At 47.7% G+C, this 26550-nt stretch overlaps 1 protein-coding gene across 1 annotated transcript in view; it reads left to right on the forward strand.

Moving 5' to 3' along the window:
- The first annotated feature begins 13222 nt into the window (after positions 1-13222).
- The window catches only part of LOC119381963 (ubiquitin-like modifier-activating enzyme 1), a 46862-nt gene continuing 33534 nt past the window's right edge, over positions 13223-26550 (forward strand). Inside the window, exons 1-5 of the mRNA XM_049412952.1 lie at positions 13223-13237; positions 13647-13720; positions 17315-17483; positions 19652-19786; positions 26084-26190. Of these exons, the coding sequence (XP_049268909.1) occupies positions 13223-13237; positions 13647-13720; positions 17315-17483; positions 19652-19786; positions 26084-26190 (500 nt within the window). The remainder of the gene's footprint in view (positions 13238-13646; positions 13721-17314; positions 17484-19651; positions 19787-26083; positions 26191-26550) is intronic.

Raw genomic sequence — 26550 nt, forward strand, 5'->3', positions numbered from 1 at the left:
TCGGCTTGCGTCGTTCTCGTCGAGCGGAGTCGATCGCGCTGTGTATCGCGCGTGCTTGAAAACTGCGCGTCGGTTTGGTAATGTTGGGTGTGCACCTCGAACGCCGTAGTGTTTTCATCGCTCTGCCAACCATGGAAGCAAACGTGCGCGCTCGTTTGGAACGAATGACAGCTGAGATCGGTTTCGGCCCATACTCCGATACACCGCCTCGTAAGACGGCACTGGCAGACGACCCCGAAGCGCCGCCATTACCGGACGCCAGCATTGTTATCGGAGACACGCTGCGCCCGTGCCTCGGTCGGTCGTGAGAACGTGCCGACGATGCAGTTCTCAGCTGACGAGGCAACACTCGAACGGCTGCCACTCTCAACGGCAACCGGCGATGGTCAAAAGCACAGAAATATTCATGTTTTCGGCACTGCGCATGGCGAAGAAAACGGAACCACGCAACTACGAGCAGACGAGCTGTCGGTGAGACCGGAAGTGCTAATATTAATGTTTGTTCGGTGTTTTTAACGCGATAACAGAATATAAACATACATATTATCTACTTATTGAACTCAAAATTAACAACGAAAGTAATAATGAGGGTGTAATCGTGATTATAACATCAGCCAATGGTGGAACTGCCGACAATCGCGTCATATTTTGCGGACTAATACATCATTTGTCGAGAGAAGAGGGAGCGATTTTCAGCTGACTTTGAGAATTTATTGTAAATTCCAGGTCGTGCGCATCGCTATAATATTTGACTCGCGTGTTCTCGGGAGCCTCGACTACCGATCGGCAGCGCTTTTTGAGCATGCTCGAAAAGTGTTGCAGGGCCCCTTTAAGCGGAAGTTCAGAGAGGCGGAGAGGACTTATTGGATGACAGCGATGGAAAAGAAGCCGGCTCTGAGTAACTACCGAAAGGGAAAAAACGAAATAAGGAGGGAAAGGTTTTATGATAATTCAAGGGGAAGCGCTTTACTGTTTGCAGCAAGGTCGGGCTGCCTTAGAACGCGTAGTTATAAAGCGAGATTCAGTAACCAAGAAGAACAATGTACATGCTGCGGGGGAACCAAGGAAACGATCGAACATGTACTGACTAAATATGGCGATATTCACCCAGATATACGTGTGGGCACGAGTCTACATGAAGCCTTGGGTTTTAGGGACAACAATGGAAAGCTGAACACGTCCGCGATAGAAATAAGTAAGAGACGGTTAGAGTACTGGCGGCAGAAAAGTAGAGATAAAGTACAACAATAAATAATGGGGAAAAATAAGATCATTCTGCCTTAAGAGGCAGAGAGATGGACCGTGAATTTATATTTTTTTGGTATAATAACATAGATTTAATCAATGTAGATAAGGTATTAGGCCAACATGAAACAAGGGATTTTTTTTTCTTCGAGCCTGGTGGCAGACATGTCACCGCCCCGTTGTAAAGGGGACGCTCATAGCATCCATCCATCCATCCAAGAAAGTGGACAGGCCACGACGATGTAAGCAAGCAAATGGGTCATAACTAGAGTCCCGATTTTAGGCAAATGCCTATTTTGTTCCTTGCTCTCCTATCGCGCCATTTGATATATGAGCAAGAATTAGATGTTAGGAAGGGCTTTTATAGTGTTTTATAGTGCCTATAAATGCCTGTTTTTGACGTTCGTGCCTAAATGCTTACAAATGCCTATAAATGTCTATTTTAAAAGTTGGCGCTTATAAGAACGCTCTTTAGCCTCAAGTTTCGCTCCCGAATGCTGTTTGAAACCGTTATTCATGTTACCGCGTAAGATTGACTGTTGAGAACTATGGGGTTCAACCTAGCCCTCTGGTTCAACCAACCAACAACCGCTAGCAGCAGTGAAGCGGGACCCGCCGGCGAGCATTCGCCGCGGCGCTGACATGGCCCGAGCGGTTGGCGAATGCGAAACCGCGGAGAGCCGTCAGCGGAAAAGAGTGAAGTGCAAAAAAAAAAAAAGAAAGAAAAATGTGATGTGCACGCAGTTTTTGTTTTGTTTGTAGTTTACTTTTTAAGCTGTTCACTGCAGTAGCGTAGCCAGAATCTTTTTCAAGGGGGGGGGGGACGAGCGGACAACCATGCTCTATATAATTGTGTTCGTGCATGCGTTTGTATGTGTGCGCGTATATACACACACACGCAAAACTGAAAAGTTTAGGAGGAAGTGGGGGAGGTTGAACCCCCCCCCACGCGCCTGGCTACCCTAGTGGTTCACTGACAGGGGAGAAATTGGCTCTACGCAATTCGACCCGAGGAATCCCTCCCTTCTGGCTGTCTGGCTGTCTGCTCCTGCAATCTGGCTGTCTGCTCCTGCTCTGCACTTCTCAGTAATGCCGAAAAAACACCCAGGAGTGTGTTGATTCGACAGTGGACACTTGACTCACTCTGCAGAACATGGGAGTGCGAACGGTTTAGGACGAAGCACGCTATGTTCAAATGTTGGCGCCTTTGTGCCATCTTAAGCAATAACATTTTTGTTTTCGCGTCTTAGATAGAGGTCGCACACGTGTTGGTTTGAAATTATTTGCATTTATGTGAAACTTTATTGTGCCTATATTTACGATTTTGAATGCCTAAAACATTGTTTTGCCTGCCTATTTTTGGCGCCTAAAACGAGCTTCTCTAGTGCCTAAAAATTCGGCCTCTAGTCATGACGATGCACGCGGCGACAGCAGACGACGACAGCCGAGACCCTAAGGTGCTTCGCCCCTAAAATTTCACCATCTATTTGCACCGTTCCTGGGTTGACGCAGACTATGAATCATATTTGACACATGCCTGTACACCACGGGCTATAATACCTGTAATATGCGGGCATGCGCCAAGCGTGTCTGGGGGAAAGGGTTTCATAATGTACGCGACAGGCGTGTCAGGTTACTCATGTCATGACCTGTAAATTGTGTTCGTCGTACACTAATCCTCTGTCAATTTTGGGACAGAGCGCCCAGACATAGATAGATAGATAGATAGATAGATAGATAGATAGATAGATAGATAGATAGATAGATAGATAGATAGATAGATAGATAGATAGATAGATAGATAGATAGGATAGATAGATAGATAGATAGATAGATAGATAGATAGATAGATAGATAGATAGATAGATAGATAGATAGATAGATAGATAGATAGATAGATAGATAGATAGATAGATAGATAGATAGATAGATAGATAGATAGATAGATAGATAGATAGATAGATTCGGTCCATCCATCTGGGATGCGAGAGTAAAATAGAGAATAGCCTATGCCTCGTAGTGGGTTCAAGTAACATGAAGCAGACAGGCGTTGGAACAAACACTGCGCGCTCGTGCCGAATAGCCAGTCCATTTGCGCGCGCACTACATCGTTGTCGTCTTCGAGAGACAACACATCTAAGAACATTATCTAATTGATACAGTAACGTCTATTAGCTCTTAAAATTTGCAGACTTTATGATCCGCCCGACTCTTGGCCGATCCCCCTGAGTGGGTAGGTGCCATCATCCAAGGAGCATCATCATCATCATCATCATCATCAACATTATCTGCGAAGGCGCGCGGCTGGTGGGGGTCTCTGCCGTGCTCTGGTCCCGGTGCCGCAGCAGTCGCAAGTCTGTCGGAACAGCGGCCAGCAGAGGCTGCACCCGCCCGGGACACGACAGGCAGAAAGGTGTCAAGGCTTGTGGCAACCAAGACGTCCGATGGGGAACTTGTTTAACACACCGACCGGCTCGAACGATGAGAAAGATCCCTCTCCTCCGGCAAAGAGACAAAAGACCGACGAAAGCGACGCGTCACAAGAGGCGGTATGTGGACACTCACTTCTTATCCCTATACGCCCGCGGCGGCGGAGAGACCCGCTCGCTTTTTACTCGCGGCCAGATTACCGACGGGCGATGAACCATCCCCGTAGGTGTGCATTATCTTCTAGTGGTACGGGTACCGAGGGACACTGCTTTCTTCCAGACCACCCTGTCAAGCGCCGGTGCGAGTTGTCCTAAAACCATGATAAAAATAAGAGATATAAAAGGCTAAGCTAAGGGTTGTATATGACAGAGTGCATTAAGGTATGTCATAAATTGAACTGGGAGTAATATAATTAGTAGAAATTAGAATAAACATCAATTATTATCAACGCTTCCGTAAACTGGTACGAAATTGATCGTTGTGGTCCAAGTGAACTTACGTTTTAAGGCAAGAGACTTAGACGCCTCAACAAACGAGAAGAGGGATCCTCGGCGACGATGCAAAAAGCCACGTGATCAGAGATTACGGTTTTATGACGTCATGTGCCGTCATCGCGACATCACATATCGCCAAAATTTGTGACGTCATTATGGCGTAATCGTGACGTCACGTGATGTAATCATATGAACTCATCGCATGGTTGAAGGTGTGTTGATCCTGAATGGAGTGCAATACCTGGATGATACCTGAAACCTGGAGGCAGTGCACAAAGCCGCGCTAGGAACAGAAAGCTTTCTAGGGGGGGGGGGGGGTGCAAGGATTAGCAAATCGACTGAAAAGTAAAAGAAGATAACTCACAGTTAAACGCAAGTTTACAGACACGGTCAGTGCAAGTGCCACTCTTAGACCCCTGAGTCTTCCATTAGGGTCCCTTTACTTTTCTTCCTCTTGCATTTGGCATGTCGCATTGTGGAAGCCTACCGCCATTGCTGTTGCTTTGTGTCTTTTGATTCTTTTTGCTATTACGGCTAACATAAGGGGTGTGATGATCGTTGGTGTACGAAACATTTAAGATGAAAATTTAGTCTTTTGAAGCATCCTTTGAAGTCAGTAAACGGAAGCTAGTCAGCTCTGTGATACAGTGTCCCTGTCCCTACAAGTACGCTCCACGATATTCTCAGGTTTGCTTAGACTACTCACTAATGAAAGTTAACTGCGTCGAATTGCTCTTTAATTTTTGAAGCATATGACAATGTGGTGCATGGTACCAGAACGCTTCCGGTTTTACTTGTGATCTATACTACTCACAAATACGCCGCACGTTTATGAAGACTAACTGCAATGTATCGCCAATTATGGCGCGTGTGCTGCTAGAGCTCATTCTGTGAAGCATATAATTATCCTGTAAGTGAGTATTTTTGTTCTCAAATCGCGCAAAAATTTGATATGTGAGCTCGCGGGTTGAGGCTTCTTTCTCTTACATGAGAGTGCTCTGTGCATGGCCAAACATGAAGAGTATTTTCGAAGCGAAACTTTCCATGCGAACCTCCCAGGGTTTCCCTGACGGCAGCAGGTCAAGAAAATTCTGTTCCCCTTGCCGAATAGGTACCTGACCGCGGTGCTGCATCGATCGAGGAATCAAACCTCTGCCTCGCTAGCCATAGGTTCGGTGGATCATATCTAACTTCCGTTATCCACTTACGGTGGCCAACGTGACTTCCTGGTGCCGCTCTTAAGTCCACTTTCGGTTTCCTCTCGCGACCTCTTAATTCGCACCCGTCTATAGCCTAGCTTAGGAAGGACTCCGAGACAAGTTCAGTCAGAATGGTAGTGGACATTGTGGACAGCATGCCCCATTACAGACATGTGGTGGAAGACGCCCACGGTGAAACGTATTTGGTGCTCTTTAACGTGCACCTAGATCTAAGTACACGGGCCTCAATCGTTTCCGCCTCCATCGAAAATACGGCCGCCGCGGCCGGGATTCGATCCCGCGCCCTTCGGATCAGCAGTCGAGCACCATAACCACTAGAAAAAAAAAAGAGTAAAGCATGGCAAAGCCTTGTATAGTGTAATATAGCAAGGCGGTGGGAAAGGGAAGCGAGGGTGCGGAGAAGGGAAAGGAGGAGGGAAGAGGGTGAACCATAGCATAGCCATGTATAGTATGGAGAGAAAGAAAGGGAAGAAAGACAGAAAAAAGAAATATACAAGAGCAAGACAGAAATAGAAAGAAAGAAATGAGGATCAAAGAAAGAGAGCGAAAGAGTATAGAATGAGGAAGAAAGGGAAGAAAGAGATAGGAAGATAGAAAGGAATAGATAAAGAGAAAAAGAAATAGAAATAAACAACGACAAGAAAGAGATAGAAAAAAGGAGAGAGTGAGGGAAAGAGAGGAAGAAAGATAAAAATGCTCGGTTTAACGGGCGCGATAAAGTGACATGTTGAGTATAGTGCCAGTTATAATGCATTGTGTGTACGTACAGCGCTGAGCTCGCGAAAGAGATGGTTAGTTGGGTGTATTGGTATTGTTTCATCATGAATTTAAACAGCGCACGAAATAAAAAAAAAAGAAACTGAGACTAAAGAAAGAGCGACACACACACACAACAAACACGTACTCGCAACATTTTATTGATTTACTCATTATTATACATATAGGCACGTGACAATATAGAAATATAGATTCACGTGTGCTTATGTTTGTCAAACATATAGACACGCAGCATTATATACATATATTTTCACGTGTGCCTATGTTTTGTCTATTTATGAGTAAGAATCTTCTTCTTCTTCAGTGGTTATTCAGGAAAGGAAAAAGGCACGTAATTTCTGCAGCCCTATAGGGAGCACGGCGCAGTGCCTTGGGGGGTAGGGGGAAGTGGGAGAAAAGAAGAGGAGAAAGAGAAAAGAGGAAAGGGGTCAAAGCGCAGCAGGCGCGGGCGCGGCAAGGTTGGCGTGGAGCTGAGGCAGCAGCGGTTGAATGCCGCAGCCGAGGTTGTGGTCAGCCGTAGCCGACGATGTCGGGATTCCTTGGGAGGATGTGCCGACGAGTAGGGGCGAGTCTACTCGCTCCCGGGGGCACCGGACCGCGTGCCGAGCGCCTGGAGGCAGGTGGCTCGCAGCGGGTGCTCCTCGGGAAGGAATTGCATCACAGCCTGCAGTGTGGCCAGCAGGTTTGTGATGAGAGTGTCCCGCGGGTCCTCGGCAGGCGCAGCGGGTGGGGCAGCAGGCAGGCTCGACCTGGGGGAGCTCGCCGTTGGCAGGAGAGATCGGCGCGGCGCAGGAGATGGACGCTGCAGGCCGGGATCCGTGGTGTTGCCTTCGAGAAGTTTGTTCTTAACCGCAGCAGCGTAAGAGCGCACCTCACGGGACTCCTCGCGTACTGCGGCCTTGACCGCCCTTCTCGAGAGCGGCGTTGGAGTGGCGGCCATGAGCGTGGCCACTCTCCTTTCCTCCTGCCAGCGAGGACAGGTGGGGGTGTCAGCTGCATGGGCCCCGCCGCAGTTGACGCAGCGGGGCTTGCAGCTCTCCGTCTCCAGGTGTTGGCGGCCGCAGCGGATGCACGCTCCCTTGCGCTGACATGCCTCGGCAACGTGGCCGAAGCGGCCGCACTGCTGGCACTGGCGTGGTCGCGGCCTCACATGTCGCACCCGCAACCGCAGGCCGGCCGAGCAGCACGACTCGTTCAGGTGGGAGCGGTTCGGCGAATCGTAGCTTCACCGAGGCTCCCTCCCTCGTTGCCGAGAGCACGGGAACCGCCGATGTGATGCCCGCGAGTAGCTCCGCGTTCGTGAGGTCACCGTCCACGCCGTAGACGAAGCCGGTGCTGGAGCGACGATCCGCGGGCTCCCTGGCAGTGACAGGGACGCCGCCGAGCTCCCTGATGGCGAGGAGTTCCGACAAACACGACGGCGTCGACGCGTCCGCGGCCACGATGTTTAGACGGTGGTTGACACGCACCGCCGTCACACCGGGCCGCTTAGCGAGTGCCGCCGCGAGTGTCAGACGCGGCGATCCGCTGAAAGAACCGCCAGGGGCTGAGGGACGGAACAGGGCTGTCCCTACCACGGTAGGATCGATCGCAACAGCCGCGGCCTCGAGTGCCCTGGCTCTCCGCTGTGCTGCCTTGGAGACGACGGTGACGAAGTCGTCCTCGGCTGGCAGGGGGCCTGGACAGGGGCGCGGCACGGCGACCGTGGAGTTGTGAGGCCTCGGAGCAGTCGGGGCCTCTGCTGCGGATGTCTCGTACACGCGCGCCGGGAGCCGGCGCTTGGGGCGAGCTTTCCGCTTGTTTTTCTTTCTCCTTTGCACTGGAGCCACAGGGGGCGCAGCAACGGTGCCGGCGGTAGAGTGCCTCGATGCGCGCGCGGAGGCGAACGAGCGCATCGAGGCACTCTAGCCGGCGGAGGCCGCCTGTGCGAGGAGGGCTGTAGGAGTTGCTGTCAAGCTCGCCGCGTCGTCCCGCATGGAGGGGGAGGCGGCAGGTGCTGCTGCAGCTGTTGTTGTTGTGGTTGCCGCTGTTGCGTGAGTGCTCGCTTGCTTCCGCGGGCCTTCCGCTGCGTCTTCCTCGCGTCCCCGCTTACGCGAGGTCGCCGTGGCGTCCATGGCTTCGTCTTCCGACGTCGCGGCATGTGCACTAGCCGGCGCGTCTGCGTTGGCTGGCGTGGTAACTGCTGCTGGTTCGGGAAGGTCGGCGGCAACTGGTGCTGCGTCCTTGGCCTTGTTGAGCAGCCAATCTCCGATTGTTGTCACCGCCTGCTGCTCCAAATGGTTGGGGCTCGCAGTCGGTGTTAGTGCCGAGCTCGTGCTTGCATGTGCCGCGTGGATTGCAGCACGCTGTGTGGCACGCTTACGAGCTCTGGGAACCCTTTAGTTTCGAGTCAGTGCTTGTCTGTGTGTCGTTGTTTCTTTAGTCTCAGTCTCATTTTGTGCGCTGTTTAAATTAATGATGAACGTGAATGAGTCTATGCATGCGCTGGCTCTGGTTGACAACTGACGACTTGCAGAAGACAGACGATGAGAGTGAAAGAACATCGACGGCTGAAACACTAAAAGACGCCACGTCTGCATGTAACTCCCGTATCCTGGGAGACAGCATGTCCAAATGATTGTACGCAGCCTAAGAAATGCATTTGTTTTTCATCGTATATTGTGGTAAAACGTGCTTCAAACAAGCACTAAATAGTAATTTGTTCATTGTGAAGCCTGGTTATTAACAGTCACCTCCTTTATCAACACGAAAGTGTTTTATGCCAGGGTCTACCGCGGCTCCACTGACGTATTTCCGCCACGGATATGACGTTGTAAAATATAAAGACTAACAAATAGCAAAGAAAGAAACTAGAAGAAAGGTTCCGTCACCGGGAGTCGAACTTACGACCCCTCGCTCCGCAGCGCGCGGCGCGAAACGACTAGGCCACAGAGGGAACATTCTTCGCCATGCTAACGGCGAGCTATTTATATACACCATTTGGTGGTGGTGGTATTCAGAGATCCATGGTACATCAGCGTGTTTTCGTTATCACTAGCGACACGGCGCGAAGAGCTCGAAGAGCGTGCTTTAAAGATCGCCGCTCCACGCCTCGCGATGAGTGCGCGTCTCTACAGGGCGTGGTCGCTCGTGCGTGCTTATCTCGTGATGGCGGTGGTTGGTACGTCTTGTGCTCTTACCGTAAGTTTGCTTTGAGAGCACGAAGGTCACATCGCTACAGCGGCCTTTTTTGCGAAAGGAGCGCGCTGCTCACACAAAAATAAGTTACAACTGTGACAGTTCGCATTCATCCTGTGTATGTTCGTTCCGTGCGTCCTTTCTGCTTGAGCAGCGCGTTGCAAGTTTCGAGCGGCTTGCCGTTATTCGCGTGACATTACAAGTCTTTGCTATAGCATTCATTCCTTCGCCTTTGGGCCCAACAAACGCTCAACTACATCTGCGAAGACACGTTTGACTTTCGTGTTATAACGATTCCTATGGCAGAGGGATCAGCCATGTTTTTTCCCCTTCTTTTTTGTTCTATTTGTAGCGTGGAAAATATGAAAGTGTCAATGGGCGTTAAACACTGTCGCTGTTGAATGTGTAGGCGCCAACTGCTAAAAAGGTATTTGTTATTGGACGAATTATTGTCGCTTATTTGCAATAGCGTAGTAGCGAGTGGATGCTTAGATGGGCTAAACGTGGAGAACGCGGTCGATAATTGGAGAGGCAGCTCTTGTATTACCAGTAATTTATTGAACTCGGCTGCCAGTGGGAATGCGACGCCTAGAGGCGCCATCGCATTCGCTTGACAGCTTTGTTTTACGGTAATCTCAAAAATGCGTCATACCTTCTTCGTGACACTCGAAGATTATCTATGACCGCACTCCGTCGTCGGCACAGTACTCCTGATCACCGCAAATTTGCGAGTTTAATCGCTCCATCAATGTTCTGCACAGCGATCGACCATATCAAAAATCTAAATACAATTCTGGCGCTTCACTTGCCAAAATTACAGTATGATTATGAGGCACGCCGCAGTGAGTGATTCCGGATTAATGTTCACCACGTGGAGTTGTTGAGCGTGCACTTCACTCTAAGTACACGGGTATTCTTGCATATCGCCTCCATCAAAATGCGACGGCCGTCGCCGGTAATACACTCTTAATCAGGCCCAGGATAAAATGCTGGCTATATAGCCATGAAACTAGATGAAAAAGGACTGGTTTCCTGGCTCTATCTAGCACTTTATGCAGGACATAATTAAGAGTGCAGAACTCGCATCATCGAGCATAGGAAGATCGAATGTATCCCTCTATCTGGCCTGCATAGAGTTAATATGACGGACCTATTCCATAAGCTCTTTGCTTAACGTGTTTTCTGTAATCTTCAGTTATATCTTCACTCCACTTTTGATATCTAATTAATGCTGCAGTGTTTTCTGCATCCTAAAAAGTTTTGCCTGTGATCCTATTTCTATCTTTCGCAGTGTGGCCCTTAAATGGGTACTGACACAAACATTTTCTATTGTCGTTTCTTTGCGTCAGATGAAAGGTCAAGCCCTCAAGAGCCTAGAAAAGGTAGCGCTAAGCGCGAGTGCACCCTGCAAAGATAATTACAGTATGTTTTTAAAAGCTAGTTTCGGTTCCTACTGTGCCCTGACGTCACGACACGGTATGAGCTTCTCGTCACGTGCTCGCACAATATATAATGACGTTCCATGGCCGCTCCGCACCGTGGCTATGTTGGTGACGCTGACGCACAAGACGCGCAAGCAACTATCTTGGAAGTTTTGGTGCCTAACGTCATCACAACTAGCCAGACTGCTGCGTGAAGCCATCAGACTTGGCACTGTAGCCTGATGTCAAGCTAGTGTCGATGTCGGTAGGTGCGCCATGGACAAACTGACTTTAATATCAAAATAATATATCAGCATTTGCTGAGCTTCACACTTGCTCAGAACGGTCTCTGCATACAGGAGATTTGTGTGGCAGAGTAAACTCGCCTTCGAAAAAATGTGTCAGTACCCATTTAACATTTTTGCAAAACTCCCTCTCCCGCTGTATTTAGTTGGTCGGTGCTGGCCGACAGCCGTGACTGCATATTGTAGTGAACGAGAGACAGACACAACAGCCATTTCTTGGGCAAGCTGTTCTATTCTCTCTTCGTCTTCCTCCACCTCCTGCATGCTGCTCGCGCGCCCGAAGCCCAGCGTCGTTCTTGGTCATCACACTCGCCATGACTGCGAGCGCGGTGGACTGCCGACAATGTATCTGGTGGGCGGCACTGACTGTTTCGGAGTTGCCGGACTCGGCCACGCTGGAAATTCGCCAGGAAATTTGCAAGAAATAGTTCCGGTGGCCGACACTTGCTATGTCGCTGTAGACGCTGGGGCTTGGCTTGAACCTTCGCCCATGACGACTCCGGGGGACGACATTGACTGTGTCGCGGTGATCTACAACCTCGGCCACGCTGCCACTTTGCAGGGAAAACTGTCTCATTCTCCTCTGGTGTACGGAGTTGGCAGTTTCCTGGTAGTCGAAGTTTTCTGATATGTTGCAGCTTGCCGAAGAATTTTCTCGGCGACGGTTCTTGCGGGCGGTTCTGGCTGTACCGGCATGGTCGCAGGTTCATCGCGCAACGCTGGCCTTTGGGCCACATTTTGGAGAACAACGGAGGGAAATGGTGTATCTGGTAACGCAACTTGCTGCACCAGACGCGGCCGTCTGCGCAATTTGCACCGGGTCGAGGGGCGTCTGGGTGTTCTACTGCGTCAACGTGGGGTCAGGGCTTCCAACTTTGACCTGCGACATGGCTTGTGCTCTTGCAGCGTTGTTACTTTGGGGCTCCCTGACGTTCTCAAGCCAGTAATTCGCGAAGCCGCGCTGCGTGCAGCCGGAACATCGTCGTCACAAGCTGTTCCAAGAGCAAGACACTTGTGCTGTGCGGGCAGGTCATCAATGAAGACAGTATCAGAAGTGCCAAAGGCCTTGGTGTCTTCTGGAGAGGCGTCTTTTAGCGAGTTGGTAACGCTCTCGCGTTCAGCCAGTGAATGCTTTAAAGCGCGCAGATCCGCCTCCGTCCGGTCCAGGAGGATCTTGGTGAAATCCGCGGACATGTGAGTTTCATTACGTGCTAAAACGTCCAGTACGACGCGGGCCGGTGCCTCCAAGTGCTCAAGCTATGGCGAGCGTGGGGGCAGCTTTTCCAATAGGTGTGGATGGAAAACGCTCTCGGACATTGGCAAGGATGTTCTGGCACCGGTTGCCGAGGCAGAGACGCAGCACAGCTTTAGTCCGGTGCTTGTGCCAGACCCAACTGCGCAGCTGTCTACCGGTAAGCTGCAGTGCGGAGTGGCAGCCTCGAGGTGGAGTCCCTTTTGAGCTCCGTCCTCGGTGGAGATCGAGTTGTACTCGCTGGAGAGACAGGGAATCCGGCTGAAAGCGGATATTAGTGCTGCACATCATTCTGGCCACGACTGTCGCTTGATGCGGTCATAGTTGTGCCATGCCTTGGCTGCTCCTCGGAGATGGTATATGGCAACGAGCCTTTTATGATAGTCAGACCAGGCATGAGAAGAGCCGAGCTAATTGACGGTGTCTATCCAGGCGTCGGCATCCTCTTGGAATCCGCTGAACACCGGTAGTTCCCGAACAGCCGGCGACGGCAAGGCGGCAGGACGGAACACGGAGCTAACGATGCCAAGAAGTCGAACTGGTACGACAGTCGCAAGATGGCCCACGTAAGCTCCTCGACGCTGTCGGGTGAGAAGCCAGAAGAGACAGGGTTGACGTCCGATAAGTATATAGCGGTCGCCGCACCCATGGCGGCGATATCCACGAGCAAAGAAGCCTGGACGGCGTCCCTTGGGAGCTCGGATGTAGACAGAGTACTGGGAACGGGATGTAGGCCATGAGAAACGTGAACGGCATTCTCAATGGACAGGAGTCCGTGCGCAATCGATCTTGCCGTGAGGTGGTAGCATGGTGTCCGTCACGTTGTGCCCTCGAACCACAGAGGAGGCATGGACGCCGTCCACTGGTGGTGTGATGGGCAGCTGAAATGGCTGTCGCGTCGATGACTCCATCGCAAGTAAGTGTGGATGGCGTTCCTTAGCCGGAGGGACCCGAGAAGCCGAGACCGACGTCGTGCAGCTCCAACCTCGAAGTTAGGGTTCCCCAACGATTTGTGGCTGCGCCATTCGCTTTTCGGAATTCGTACATACTAAACTATTCCGAAATAGACGCAGGACGATAGTGAGAATCATAGAGGATGCTACGACAGAGTTCAATTCACCGACTACCAATACCAGGGAATTGGCGAATATCTTCTTTAATTTCATCGCTGTCCCTTGCAGCTCAAGTGGGCTCCAGACCCCATTTATATTTTCCTACGGGCTTTTGCCCCCGTTGTGATTCACATCGCTTGTACTATTTTTTCTAGTAAATGTGTTCGCGAATGCTTTCGCATTTATCTGACACTCACACTTCTTCCTGCGCAGGAAAAAGCGGCGCAGTCTGGCTCATCGGAACAGAAACCACCGGACATTGACGAGAACCTCTACTCGAGACAGCTGTAAGTTGACAATTTAGACCACGTGTGACGTTTGTTCGGCTGAGAGAGCCGACGTCTGCCTGGCTTTTATGAGCGAACGAAATGTAATGACCAATTGAGTGTAGACAGCCCCAGGCATTTTTCCGGCGACAAATGCTGCGCTTCGCATACGCACTTAAATATGCGTTCATGCCGTGTGAAGTGTGTTTTCACCGCAACCTACCTACTACTCATTCCGTGGTGTTTACTGTTGCAAATGTTTTATTGAACACATGAGCATTCTGACTGCACACAAATTAAAACGTGCCTTTTCACTGTTTGGGATGGTGTTCTAGCGCTTGCGACGCCAACTTGCTATAATGCCTCGCGAAGAACGTGGAAAATAGAGCGTCCAAATGCATCGCGGCGAATAGCTCGGCCTGCATAACGTGCTCTTACTCTTATGTTATTTCAATGAAGCTGCTTTGGCGCAGTGGTGAGAACCCTTAACCCTTTGTATCCCACGGCCAATCCAGTTGCGCAAGTAAATATTTTTTTTGCGTGTATGCAATTACAGTGCACACGAAAGTGAAAATAAACCGAAAAACCTGGAAAATTTAGCTTCAGTTCTAGAAGAAAAGAAGTGTCCACATATGTGGACTCTGGGCACACCCGTTACACTGGGTCCGTCATCCTTAATTCCATATCGTACATAGGAACTTTGCTTGCGACAGCTCTGTTCCAACGCATTAATCAATATCATCAGTACGTACCATAACCAACGCCTTCATCATCAGTTCAACGCGTTCATTATTAATATCAATATCATCATCATCACAAATGTTCACGTGACCGCTTGCTAACGGCTCTTATTCAACACTCCCATCATCATCGTTCATTATCGCCATCATCAAAGCGTTAATCCTCATGTTCACGCTTTCTCATCACCATCATCACCATTCAAGGCCCATCTGTTCGCCCACAGCTCTACTTCAACGTGTTCGTTGTCATCTTTATCGTGGTTGATCATCATTACTAGTGCGTTCATGGTTACGTTCAAACTGAATGCTTCCATCATCAGCAGTAGCATTTTTCAAGAGGCATTTGCTTGCTGATGGTTCTGCATGAACGCACTAATTATCAGTGCTCTCCAAATCGAAACATTTGCTTCCACTAGTCAGCATGTCTTCATCACTAAAGCCACGTCCCGAATATAGCAAATAAATTGTAAACGTAACTTCTAAAAGGCATATTTAGCTATATTACAGATAACGTATTGTGCAAAGCCGTGCGGCTACGAAGCGGGTCCGACCACCATGCGGCGTTCTATCAGCTTTTTACAAGAACTCGATATGCCTGGCTTCCACAAACGTAGGCCCGCAGCGACAACTCAACTTACAAAACGTTTGTCGCTCGCAGTGCAACAAAGCTTACACAAAAACAAGATAAACCCTTCCTTTTCTCGAATAAAGCTGAATAATTTAAAATTTCTTACGAATTTAGAGTGAACTTATAAAAAAATATAGGCATACACCTCTACAGGCGACTTGAGAAGAACGCCATTGTTCTGTGCGCACTTACCTCTGTTTGTTCACAAAAGTTGACACATATAGATGTTCTTTATGAAGTGCTGAAGGAGTGCCAACATGTCAAATCGATTTTTAGGCAATGCGTTGACTAGCCTGATTCCACTTCATTGATATGTTTTGTCCCCATATGTGGACGCTGGGATACTAAGGGTTAATTTGCGCAAACCGGAAAGTCCTGCGATGGAAAGTTACACCCGCAGAATATGATGTATGTTTATGTTCAGGGAAGTTTCGAGATTGAAGCGAACACTCATTTCTGGGCCGGATTGTCAAAGAGGCATAACTGTATAAAAGATAGAAAATTTTCGTTGGTTAATTTGCACTATTCGTGAATGTTGTGAAAGTGACCTGATACTCAAGTTGCACTGGCACTGTACGGATGGTAACATGGGGCTGGACAGGAATCTGGAATCTAGAAGAGGTATACGTTTTCACAAAAGGGAGTGTACTCTCCTTTATACGTGAACTTGAGTCGTCGCACTTACTTGCATTTTGAACTGCGCATATTTCTATGCTTATATATGTTCCGTGGAAGGAAACATATTGGGGCAGTGCATTTTATTGCGATAGCAATTATATGGACAGTCTCGACGTGTTCTTGCCGTCGCCGTTGCCGTCATGTCCTTCCGGTATGAAGTCCAAATTGATAAGATCCCCCCACGCATTGTATGTACTACCGCGGGTAAAAGTGCGCGAGCGGGGGCGACGAACGCGGCCGAAGCAGAGTTCGAACGAGCTGGCCCATTCCCGTCGCTCGGAGGGTGCATGCGATAACATCACCCCGCTCGGGAGGCCTGCTGTCGAAGCAGACAGGAAACGCCCCGCCCGTCTTTAACGAGCCTTAAAAGACGCGAAGACGCGAGGAGGAGGGGGGGGAGTGTCGCGCTAGGAGCAACTTTGAACTTTCAATCTAAGGGCGCGGTCGCTATCGCTGGCGCGCGCGCTATCTCGAAAGCCATCACAGCGGGCGGCTCGTATACCCTTCTACGTTCTGCGCTCTCAACGCGAAGTGACTATGCGGAGAGCATCGGTCCCTGGAGCGGCCGTATTCTCTTACACCAGAGTTTTGTAGTTACGCGAGATCTGATATAAAACAGTTAGCTGCCAGCCTCACTTCGTGTAACACTACAATTTGTTGCTATCGCATTCTTGCATCGCCCTTGCGGTGAAACTGTTACTTTTTTGCCATCCAACTGAGTGTAATACCTTCTATAAACTTAGGGGCTACTTTGGGTGCCTTAATAACAACTATGAGCACTTCTTGCGTCGACGCCTCATTAGGTAGTTTTGTGAGCTTTTTAGCGACGGTACCAGGCTCGTCAAACCGCATTATGAATCTCTTCAACTTAGAACAACCGAACATCACCACGCCGATACTTATGATCAAAACGGGGTTAAATTGTCTCCATTATACACAAAATCCGCGTCTTGTGCAGCGTGTAGAGACAATATACGTTGCCTCACGGAAGGTGATCTAAGTTTTTCTTATGCTCCACGAGTTTACAAGTGGCCACTCGTAACCGCTAGTTGTGTCTAAACGTAAAAGAAGTGTGTAATGTGATGGCAGCACTGGAGACAAGCCGACTTTTAAAATTATTACTATTATTATTGCATAGGCTTAGCTTTGTCATGTTCAAAAGCAGACCGGGGGGTGGGGGTACAAGGTTTGTGTGCTAGCTGAGCTAACTGAGCTACCTGTGCATTGTCGGACGCACGAAAATAAGCAAGTCGTTGTTGTAACCAATACCTGCTTGGAGAATAAATATTAGTTATCTCAAGTTCATTTACACATGGCTAATTACAAAAGTGAGCTATATCTGTGCAAAACAAAATGTCGGTAGTTGGATATTCTTACGGTTTGCGGCCTGGGGAATTGGGGGTCGAGATGGGGTAGGGGAAGGAGGGGTTGTACTTCCGTGTGGGCCGATTCAGAGCCTCCCTCCTCTCCTTAGCGATGCATAACCGTCTTGGTACGTCTTTGATGAGACTGGAAGTATACACTCCCGCCCACACACATAACACAAGTCACACATGACTCGTGTTCCAGCTATGTACTCGGGCGCGAAGCCATGGCCCGCATGGCCCAGTCGGACGTTCTCATTTCGGGCATGGGAGGCCTGGGTGTTGAGATCGCTAAGAACATCATCCTGGCCGGCGTCAGGTCTGTCAACATTCATGATGAGGCAGTGTGCACAGCGGGGGACCTCTCGTCTCAGGTGAGAAACAGCGCTGCCAACTTTATTTTTCAATATAATTGTTAGTGTGTTGTAACCCAAAACCACGATATGATTATGGGAGACGCCCTACTGGAGCGCTACGGAACATTCGGCAACCTGGAATTCTTTAACGCGCACCTAGGTCTAAATATACTCGCCGTGGTTGCTTAGTAAGTGGGGTGTCACGTTGCTAAGCCCGAGGCTGTGGGTTCGATTCCCAGCCACGACGTCCCTTTTTCGATGGGAGCAAAATGCAAGGAACACCCGTGTGCTTACATTTGGGCGTACTTTAATTAACATCAGATGCTAGAAAATATTGCGGAGTCACCCACTCGGCGTGCCTCATGATCACATGGTTATTTTGGCACGTAAAACCCCAGCAATTATTAAATCTAAGTTTACGGGCCTCTAGCACTTACACTCCATTTAAATGCGGCCGCTGCGGCCGGGATTCGATCCCGCGACTTTCGGGTCAGCAGTCGAGCACCATAGCCACTAGACCACAGCAGCGGGTTATTGCTTATTTTTTAAGCGTGTCGCTGTAATGAGACAAAGTTAACAAACAGATCGCTCAATTTTTGCTTTGTAGTTCTAGAGGCCTATAAATTCCCGCTAACACTGCTGACTAAATTTCAAATAATACAAAAGTTTTCGGAGCACTAAACAACATTGATTAGCACGAAGGGCGTAACCTATACCACTCGCAACGTATCGCTTTCTTGTAGTGTCCCTACATCTGTGCGTATACCTGATAGTTGAGCGACTAACTAAAACTCAATAGTGAACGGCACATTGCATTTACGATGCATACTGCAATGGACGAATTGTGGCCGGCGAGTTTTCAAGGTGTATCCAATTGTAATGAAATGCGTGAGGGTGGCGCGTATATTTAGCCATAGACGCACCAGCATGCATTAAAGCCGCACTTTCGTTCCAGTTAATTGCATAATAAGACGCACTTCTGTTCATTGAAACTCTAAAGCAGATATAGAACGCCCATGTGTTTCGGCGCACGCTTTAGGAGTAAATATCTCGGAACTAGTGTCATCCTGAAAATTCCTACCTAATGGATACGCGCCTGCGAGCTCACCGGCTACAATTCGTAAATTACAATGTTTCCTTAAAGTAATTATAAAATAAATAAATGGTCCTTTTTCGTCAGTTGGTCAATAAAGCATTTGGGTTCATCGCGCAAACAGTATGCACCGTTTGGAGTAATCGAGCTAAACGTCTGCAATAACGCTGCCACGGACAATTTAAAAAAAAAAAATTGTTATTACCATCACCATCGTAATCGCCATCGTCAGTACCATCCTATTTTAATGTCCAGTGCAAGACGAAGGCTTTTCCCAACCACGTTCTATTCACCCTGCTCTGCGCGAGCTTATTCCGTTTCATACCTGGGAATTTCTAATTTAACTCTTTATTTCTATTTCCCTCTATTTATAATTGCACTCTAACTCGCTATTCTTTTTATTGTCTATAAAACGTTTATTGCCTTGAAAATGATACCAGCTATGGAATTTTTCAGGAGCAGTTCTCGTAATTTTGAAAGAAATGTTCTGTAACGATTTGTTAATAATGGTATTGTGGCAAAGTATTCGCTTTATGTATACATATAAAGGCTTCGTGAGTCCTTAATAAGTATTATCACTGAAAGAAGTTCTTTTAGCGTCAAAGCGCAACGTTAAACCACGCGCCAATATATCGGTAATTGATATGTTCGAAGCATCGGCAACCGCTTAAATATTGAAAGCCCAGGGCAGTGTCCAGTACTGTAAACAGGTTGTTCAGTAGTATGTGGCCTTCACGCTCACCCATGTCTAAGGGTTACACACCGGACTTATTTAATACATGTCTTAGCAGCTGCACCTTGTAACCCATGGACTTAACGAACGAAATGAGAACATCGAAACAATCGGCGTTTTAACCCTTATTTCATGGGTTACTGCTACATATTTTTAATGTAACCCATAAAGGACGTCCGTAACCTGTCTTGTCTTAGCAGCTGGACCTTGTAACCCATGGATTTAACGAATGAAATCAGAACTTTGAAACAATACCCGTTTTAACCCTTGTATCATGGGTTGCTGGTATGTATGATTTATCGAGCCTCTCTACTGTACATTACGCCAGCAGCGTCCGCTTGATGGTTTCATTTGTTCCAGTATTTCCTCGGCGAAGATACCATAGGCGAAAACCGGGCAAGCGCATGCGAGGCTTCCCTGGCACAACTGAATCAGTACGTCCAGGTGAAAGCCCACACGGAACCGCTGACCAATGATTTCCTGAAAAAAATCACTGTGAGTGTCTACCGTTGCTTTCAATAATATAAAGTAGCGTCATCTTACGAAGCATGAAGAGCGAAGGGCCTTTTTAAGAAGTACTGCTAACCTGTAGGAGTATATCTGAAAAAATAAATTCAGAACGACGCTTACGCAAGCAATTTTTACGTCTGTGCTTCACACTTAAGCTTCTTTCTTTTCTTTTCCTCTTTTCGTAGGGGGAATTATTTGGCTAACAATGTTTTTTTTTGTCTTAGTTATTCAAGGTCGTTCGAGATCTTCAGCCATGGTAATTCATAGTCCTGAGCTTTAGCGAAAAGAAAACAGCGCGGTTCTTTCAGACGGGGACAGTGGTAAAGGAAACGACACGTACAAGCGCCAACTTTCAACACTGATTAATATCACCTTCTCTGGCGTAACTTAACCTAAGACCTTTTTGCATCATCTTGGCAGTTTTTAATGAGTAACTCCCTTACAATTTCGACGTCACCTAAAATTAAAGAAAACATTAAATAAAAATGTTATTAATGAATGTCAGCCAGTTGCCAATTTTCAGCGCTAGTACGTGTCGTTTCCTTTACCACTGTCCCCGTTTGAAAGAATCGCGTTGTTTACTTTTCAATATGCATAACAAACTAGTCCAAAGCGTCACTTTACTGAGTCAGTTGTGTCCTCACAGCAACAGGTTTTGGAGCTCGTATATGTCACCTTCACTGTTGTAACTTGACCTAACACGTTTTGGTCATTTTGGTAGTTTGTTATTTGTAACTCCCTTATAATTTCGACGTCACCAAGAATTAAACGAAACATTGAATAAAAACGTTATTTAAAAAATTTATGGAATGCTCACTTGTTGCGTAGATCAACAGGTGTTTGGCCGGATGCATCACGGGTGTTCAAACGTCAGAGTGGCTCAAGACCAATTTCGGTTAATCCTAACAATACTTTATTACTTTAAATTTTACTTATTTATATGGCATACTGGTGCAATAAATCCTGGAACGTCGGTCGTAGTATGCGATACCTCACCTACGTGAAGTGCACTACCATTCTTTTTTTCTTCGTTTCAACTCAACAGTTGCGTATCACTGTGTTACTGTGTGCTACATTTATGCAGGCAGCGTTTTGTAGCACTAATGCTGTCTCATAGGCTGGTCGTGCTTCCATTGCTTGTTTGTCACTGCAGTGCATTGCGTTATTGCTCAGCAGTCATGTCGCAATCAGTCCACATCCCCATATCCCCTCTATAACACTCTCAGAGCCAATGTGTGCTTCTGTAATATAAACAAATAAAACCATGTTCGTCACACCACTGAACTGATGCGGTCTACGCATTTATTCACGACCTGCCTTATTATTTGCATATCATTATTTGTGTATATCTCATAGTCAATGCGTACGACTATCGTGAGGCATATGCCATTATAAAAAATGACTATTGAATTGTGGTTGAAATACCGTAGAGCATTTATTGAAACAACCGATTTTGAATGACTTGGATCTTGAGCTTGCACAAGATATACTCAATGGTTTTTCTTTTGAGTGTGTCACCGAAAAAGTCGTTTACAAAAAAAATGTTGACTTATTGTTGTGTAATTATTGAGTACCAGTGTATGTATGAGCGAGTGTTAAGAAACGTGTAATGTAGCGAGACCTTTTAGGGAGACGCTCCTCGAAACAACTTTTTTTTATTTTTTGCAATAGAGACTTGAAAATTCTGTTATATGTATAGTTTTTCATGCAGATTTCTAATATGTCATTACTTTCCATGTAGCTGCTACAGTTGTTGAGTTATGTCATACACAACGGCAAAATGTTACACTTTTTGCGGGAACTCTTTTATGTACTAAACTTTCAGTAAAATCATTGTGTTGAATCTTATTAGACTCTTTGTAGACTGTAGAGTGCCAATATCTATCCAGATATTCCACAGACATAATGGAACTAATAAAAAAAATTGTACTCTGTAACTGATTATTTTCAGTCTCCTTTGAAACAGTAACCGAATATTTTCACAAGTAATGCTGATAGATATTGCAATTTCAAGTAGATATTTGCATTCTAAATGTCTTGAAGAATACGTGTGCCAAGTTTCGCTACTATACAATAAATATAAGTTTATAAAAGGCTGCCCGCAAAACGTGAAATTGTCGAAAAAAATGAAAATGAGAAAAACAAGTTTGAAAGTTTGAAACGTTGGCATTTATCAGAAAAAACACTATTTACATCAAATTGGGCCACAATCCACCTCCACGTGTGCGTGGACGAAAGCGTAGACTCGGGGCAATCGGAATTTTCACAACACATTTCGAGGAATGCCGAAAGTCTGCGCTATCCAGCCGCCTCTCGGACGCCGAGCTTCCGTTCGCGGCAAGGGTGGCATGCCGAACCCGCCACAAGTGCCGTGAGCCAGGGGCGTAGCCACGTTAGGGCACACCTGGGCCCGTGCCCCCCCCGAAATTTTTTTTTGCCATAGCATACAGAGCAGAAAATGACACTCGACCACATCTGCCTGCTCGTCCCCACTACAGATCAAGGAGGTGCCCCCCCCCCGAAAAAAATTTCTGCCTACGCCCCTGCCGTGAGCGCGCCGATTTCGCAAAGCATCGTGTTGACAGTAGGAGCACCTACAAGTCTAGGCTCAGTCTCAAAGAATCCAATCTTCTTTTGGGATGCACTGATAAATTCCACCGCAGCGTCAATTTCACAACCACTGTCGCGGGGTTCGGTGTCGGCGTTAGGCCTATCCGATATCGGAGCGCCGGGGGCGTCGTCCATCGCTGTCGCTTTGGGAAACGTCCGATGCCGTTTCCCTCGACACTTGTGGCGAGTCCTGAACTTTCGAACATCAGAACTGCGCTTTTTAGGGCTTGCCATGGCACGAAAATACAGAAGAAACGCAGAACAACTCGGTCGCGGCGTTTGAGGCTTCGTTCTTTTGCCGGGAGATGGGAGGGAGGAGAGGGTGGAGCGTGCCGCCGTCCAATGGCGGCCTCGCGCTGCGTGCCGCGAAATTCAAAACGCTCGACGTACGCGTTGTTTTTCTCGTTTTTTTCTTTATTCTGCGTGAAGATACGAGACTAACCCCTGGTGTATTGCGGAGAAGACAGCTTTACGCTGCATGCGGGCAGGATTGCAAATGGCGGGCACCGCGTCATTTTCGCAACAGAAGGACGCAAGCTACACCATTTTTTCGCGACTTTTGCTCATTTCTCGCGTCACCGCTTCTCACTTGGAAGCCTTTTTAGATAATTTCTCGTGCGAATTTGAGCTTGACATTTTCAGAAATAAAAGATTATAGTCCAAGGATGACAATACAGCCGAAAAAAAAAAATCCAGATTTTTTTCGGAAAACCGCGACTTTTCGACCCGCGTCTCCCCTTAAGCAGCACACACCACCAAAGAACGCATATTGCAAACGTCCAATGCATCAGCGGTCGCCTACCAGTACTAGTTATATTTGGCAACGTGATTTATCCAGCCTGTCCGTCCTGATTACTTTAAACCGAATGACCCACCACATAACTCCAGACGGCGACAATGCATAGCTGAATTCTTGCCTGCAGTAACCGAAGCAATTAACCGCCGTAGCTATGGCGCCATAAAACCCACTATAACCAACTAGCTTTACTGTCAGTAGTGAACCAAATGACACAACAGCCCAACCACTGCATGCACGACGACGCGCAAAGCGCGTTAGCACTTCCCTATTTCGCCAGCATCGATTTCTCTGTCGAATCACACCCTTGTGATGACGCGTATGTGGTCCTCTATGTAAAATATTGGCTCGCTCAAGCTTTTGATTACTCTGTCTTCGTTATCGGCGCGTCCGTAGGTAGTACGAAGGTCAATCTATTTTTTCTTGAATGAAATGCTATTAGTAAATGCGTCACACGACTCCATTCTGCGCCATTGCGTCGATGGCAAAGTGAGCGTGTAGAGTGTGCTGTTGAGGACCAATTATTGTGAAGTGAATAATTTGTGGGCTTTTACATGCCAAAACCACGACATGATTATGAGGCATGCCGCAGAGGGGGGGGGGGGGGGGGGGGCAGAAGTTTAGATCGTCTGGTGTTTTTAAACGTGCACTGACATCGCAACGTACACGGACTTCTAGTATTTCGCCTTCATGGAATGCGACCGCCGCGACCATGATTGAACCCATGCCTTTCGGGTAAGCAGCCGAGCCCGTAGCCACTACACCTCCGCGGCATTTTTACTGCTATTACAAACGTGTTGAAGACACTTATTATTTGAAGGCTAGGGTATGGATGAGAAATGAGCGCGCACGAGCTAACAATTTGCGGCAGCTAAATATGGAGAAGTAACTAAGTTGGGGCATCAGTGCACTGTGCTATAGGTATGATGTAGCTGTTATACGAACAATCAGCCTTCGAACGTTTAAATTGTACACGACAAAACAGCGCCTCAAAATTGCAACTGCTTAAGCAGATGATTGCGTTTCCGACAAATTTCCCAATAGATTTCTGCTATTTAGAAAAGCAATCAAGCTTGAAGTTTTCATGAAAATGGGTCTGTCGTTTTGCATATCCACTTGAAAAGCTGTCTGTTTTTGTCTTTGAGGACCGCGACTTCAGTGCAGCGTATCGGATAAAAAAATCTGAAATAAACCGAAACTGGGAGTAGCAGGTTTAGCTAAGAAATCACCTACTATTTAGGTGTCTCGAAAACAGTCCACAAAGTGTTCATACTTGAAATCGATGGTTCGACCATAATTTGTCTGGTCGGGAGGAGGCATAACGAAAAAAGAGAAAACGCAAGAAACGCAGAACAAAAATGAGACGTGCCGGTTTCCGTACACAGGCATTGTTCACGTAATAAGGCTTTTATGTGAGAAAGGCTTCCGTTCCAAAGCGGAAACGTCTTGGAGTTTCTAAACCTTGATTTATGGTCGGCGTTTCTTGTTTTTTAACACGAAAGTGTTTTATGCCAGGGTCCACCAAGTACATCCGTCACGGATATGACGTTGATAAAATGGACGAAAACGGGTGAGAAAGAAAACCAAGAAAAAGATACCCTACTCGGGGTCGAACCCACGATGTTGCGGCCGCGACGCCATGCGCCCGACGCCCTACCGACTAAGCTAACTCGGGAGATGCTAGACACGGCGCGAACGCGCCTTATATCTTTCACACATTCTCTTTCGCGGCGGGCGGAGCGGGGCTGTGCGGTGCCGCCGTCTGTGAGATGTGAAAAGAAGTAATGCTTCACGCTCGACACTTACTAGCGCTTACTCCGAGATTGCACGCGGTATCGGAGGTCATGGTTAAAGCGTCTCGATACCAGAAAGGTAGACTGGCCGCGCTGGTGTCGCCGAGGCACCCTTGACGCAGTTACGTTCTTTGCCTTTGGCTTCGTGTTAGCGTGCGTCGGCTCATCGGAGTAGTGCAGCTTCCACGCGCACCAACGGGATTTCTCCGCCGCCGACTGCTTCGATTGCGAGAGCACCGACTAATAAAACTGCTGCAATACGCGTTGCGGAAAGGACGCGATTTCGACGGGCGAATGTTGTGCCTTGGTGGAGCGAGTGCAGCGCCTGCGAGACAGAGGCCAGCGGGACGCACGCGTTTGCGGCTCAGGCTATGAACCTCTACCTCCCATGTTGCTGAAGCGCAGTGTGTGTTAGTATATGCATGAGCACAGGCGTCGGCTACCCATTACTAGAAAGCGCACACCGTGCCGTTTCTCTCCTTAATTGACGACGCTTTTGAAGAAGTGCATACCTGGTACCAGTGTTGATTATGAGCTTGTTGATATCATCCTTACGCGGGATTCACGATTCGCTGTGTCCTAATATATGTTCACACCGTCAGCTACCACAACGGTTTATTCATGATCATGGGCTTTAGTCGTCGCGATAGAGACATGCCGTCAACAAGAGTGCATCCACGTCAAAACGGTGCTGTAGCTGCCAAACACGAATAGACATTGTACAAGCTCTCATATCTCACTACACAATAAGCACTACTTCTGTGAAGACACGTTTCACTTTCGTGTTATACCGATTCCTATGACGGAGGGATCAGCCATGTTTTTTTCTTTTTGTCATTGGCGTGAATATTTGAATAGCCTTTTTGGTTGAGTGGAGCAGCTCACACTCGTGCTCATAACGAAACCTTTGATCTGTTTGACGGATCTCAGCTTTCGGGAATGCTGAAAATGCAAGAAATTGGCGGGGAAACATTTTAAGCACGGAGAATCTTACAACCCCCTGTGTTATTTATAACGCGTTTCAGCTTAGTCATGCGAGGTAATAAATGCTGCGTTCAACTCTCTCATTCACTGTCCAACCAGGTAGTTGTGTTGACTGAGACTCCGCTCGCAACTCAACAGTCCATGGCCGCCTTCACCCACGAGAACAACATCCCTCTCATCGTCGCTGATACCAGGGGCTTGGCGGGGTGCGTATGCCAAGTTCGAAAAATGACAGTCGATTAACTTAGACCGATAAATCATTCTTAGGGAATAACACTCCCGTTAATTTCAGTATCATAGGTTTATTAAAAGGAGAGAAAATGAAGGTCAAAGTTTATTTTTTTTTTATTTCGCCCCCGATATTTGCATATGAACGTAGGCTTAAAGTCACGCATTTAAAAGTGTCTTTTTCGTAATTGGGCCGCATCAGTTCAAAGTTTTCTCAAATTTGAAACGTTAACTATCTCCCTGCAAGGACAATGCACTTCATATTTCATAACTGTTCAGGCACTATGACGTCACGTCGAGTTAGTGCGGAAACATCAAGATGACGTCGCCACCTGAAG

This window comes from Rhipicephalus sanguineus, chromosome 2, assembly GCF_013339695.2.
Source record: "Rhipicephalus sanguineus isolate Rsan-2018 chromosome 2, BIME_Rsan_1.4, whole genome shotgun sequence".
NCBI classification, from domain to species: Eukaryota; Metazoa; Arthropoda; class Arachnida; order Ixodida; family Ixodidae; genus Rhipicephalus; species Rhipicephalus sanguineus.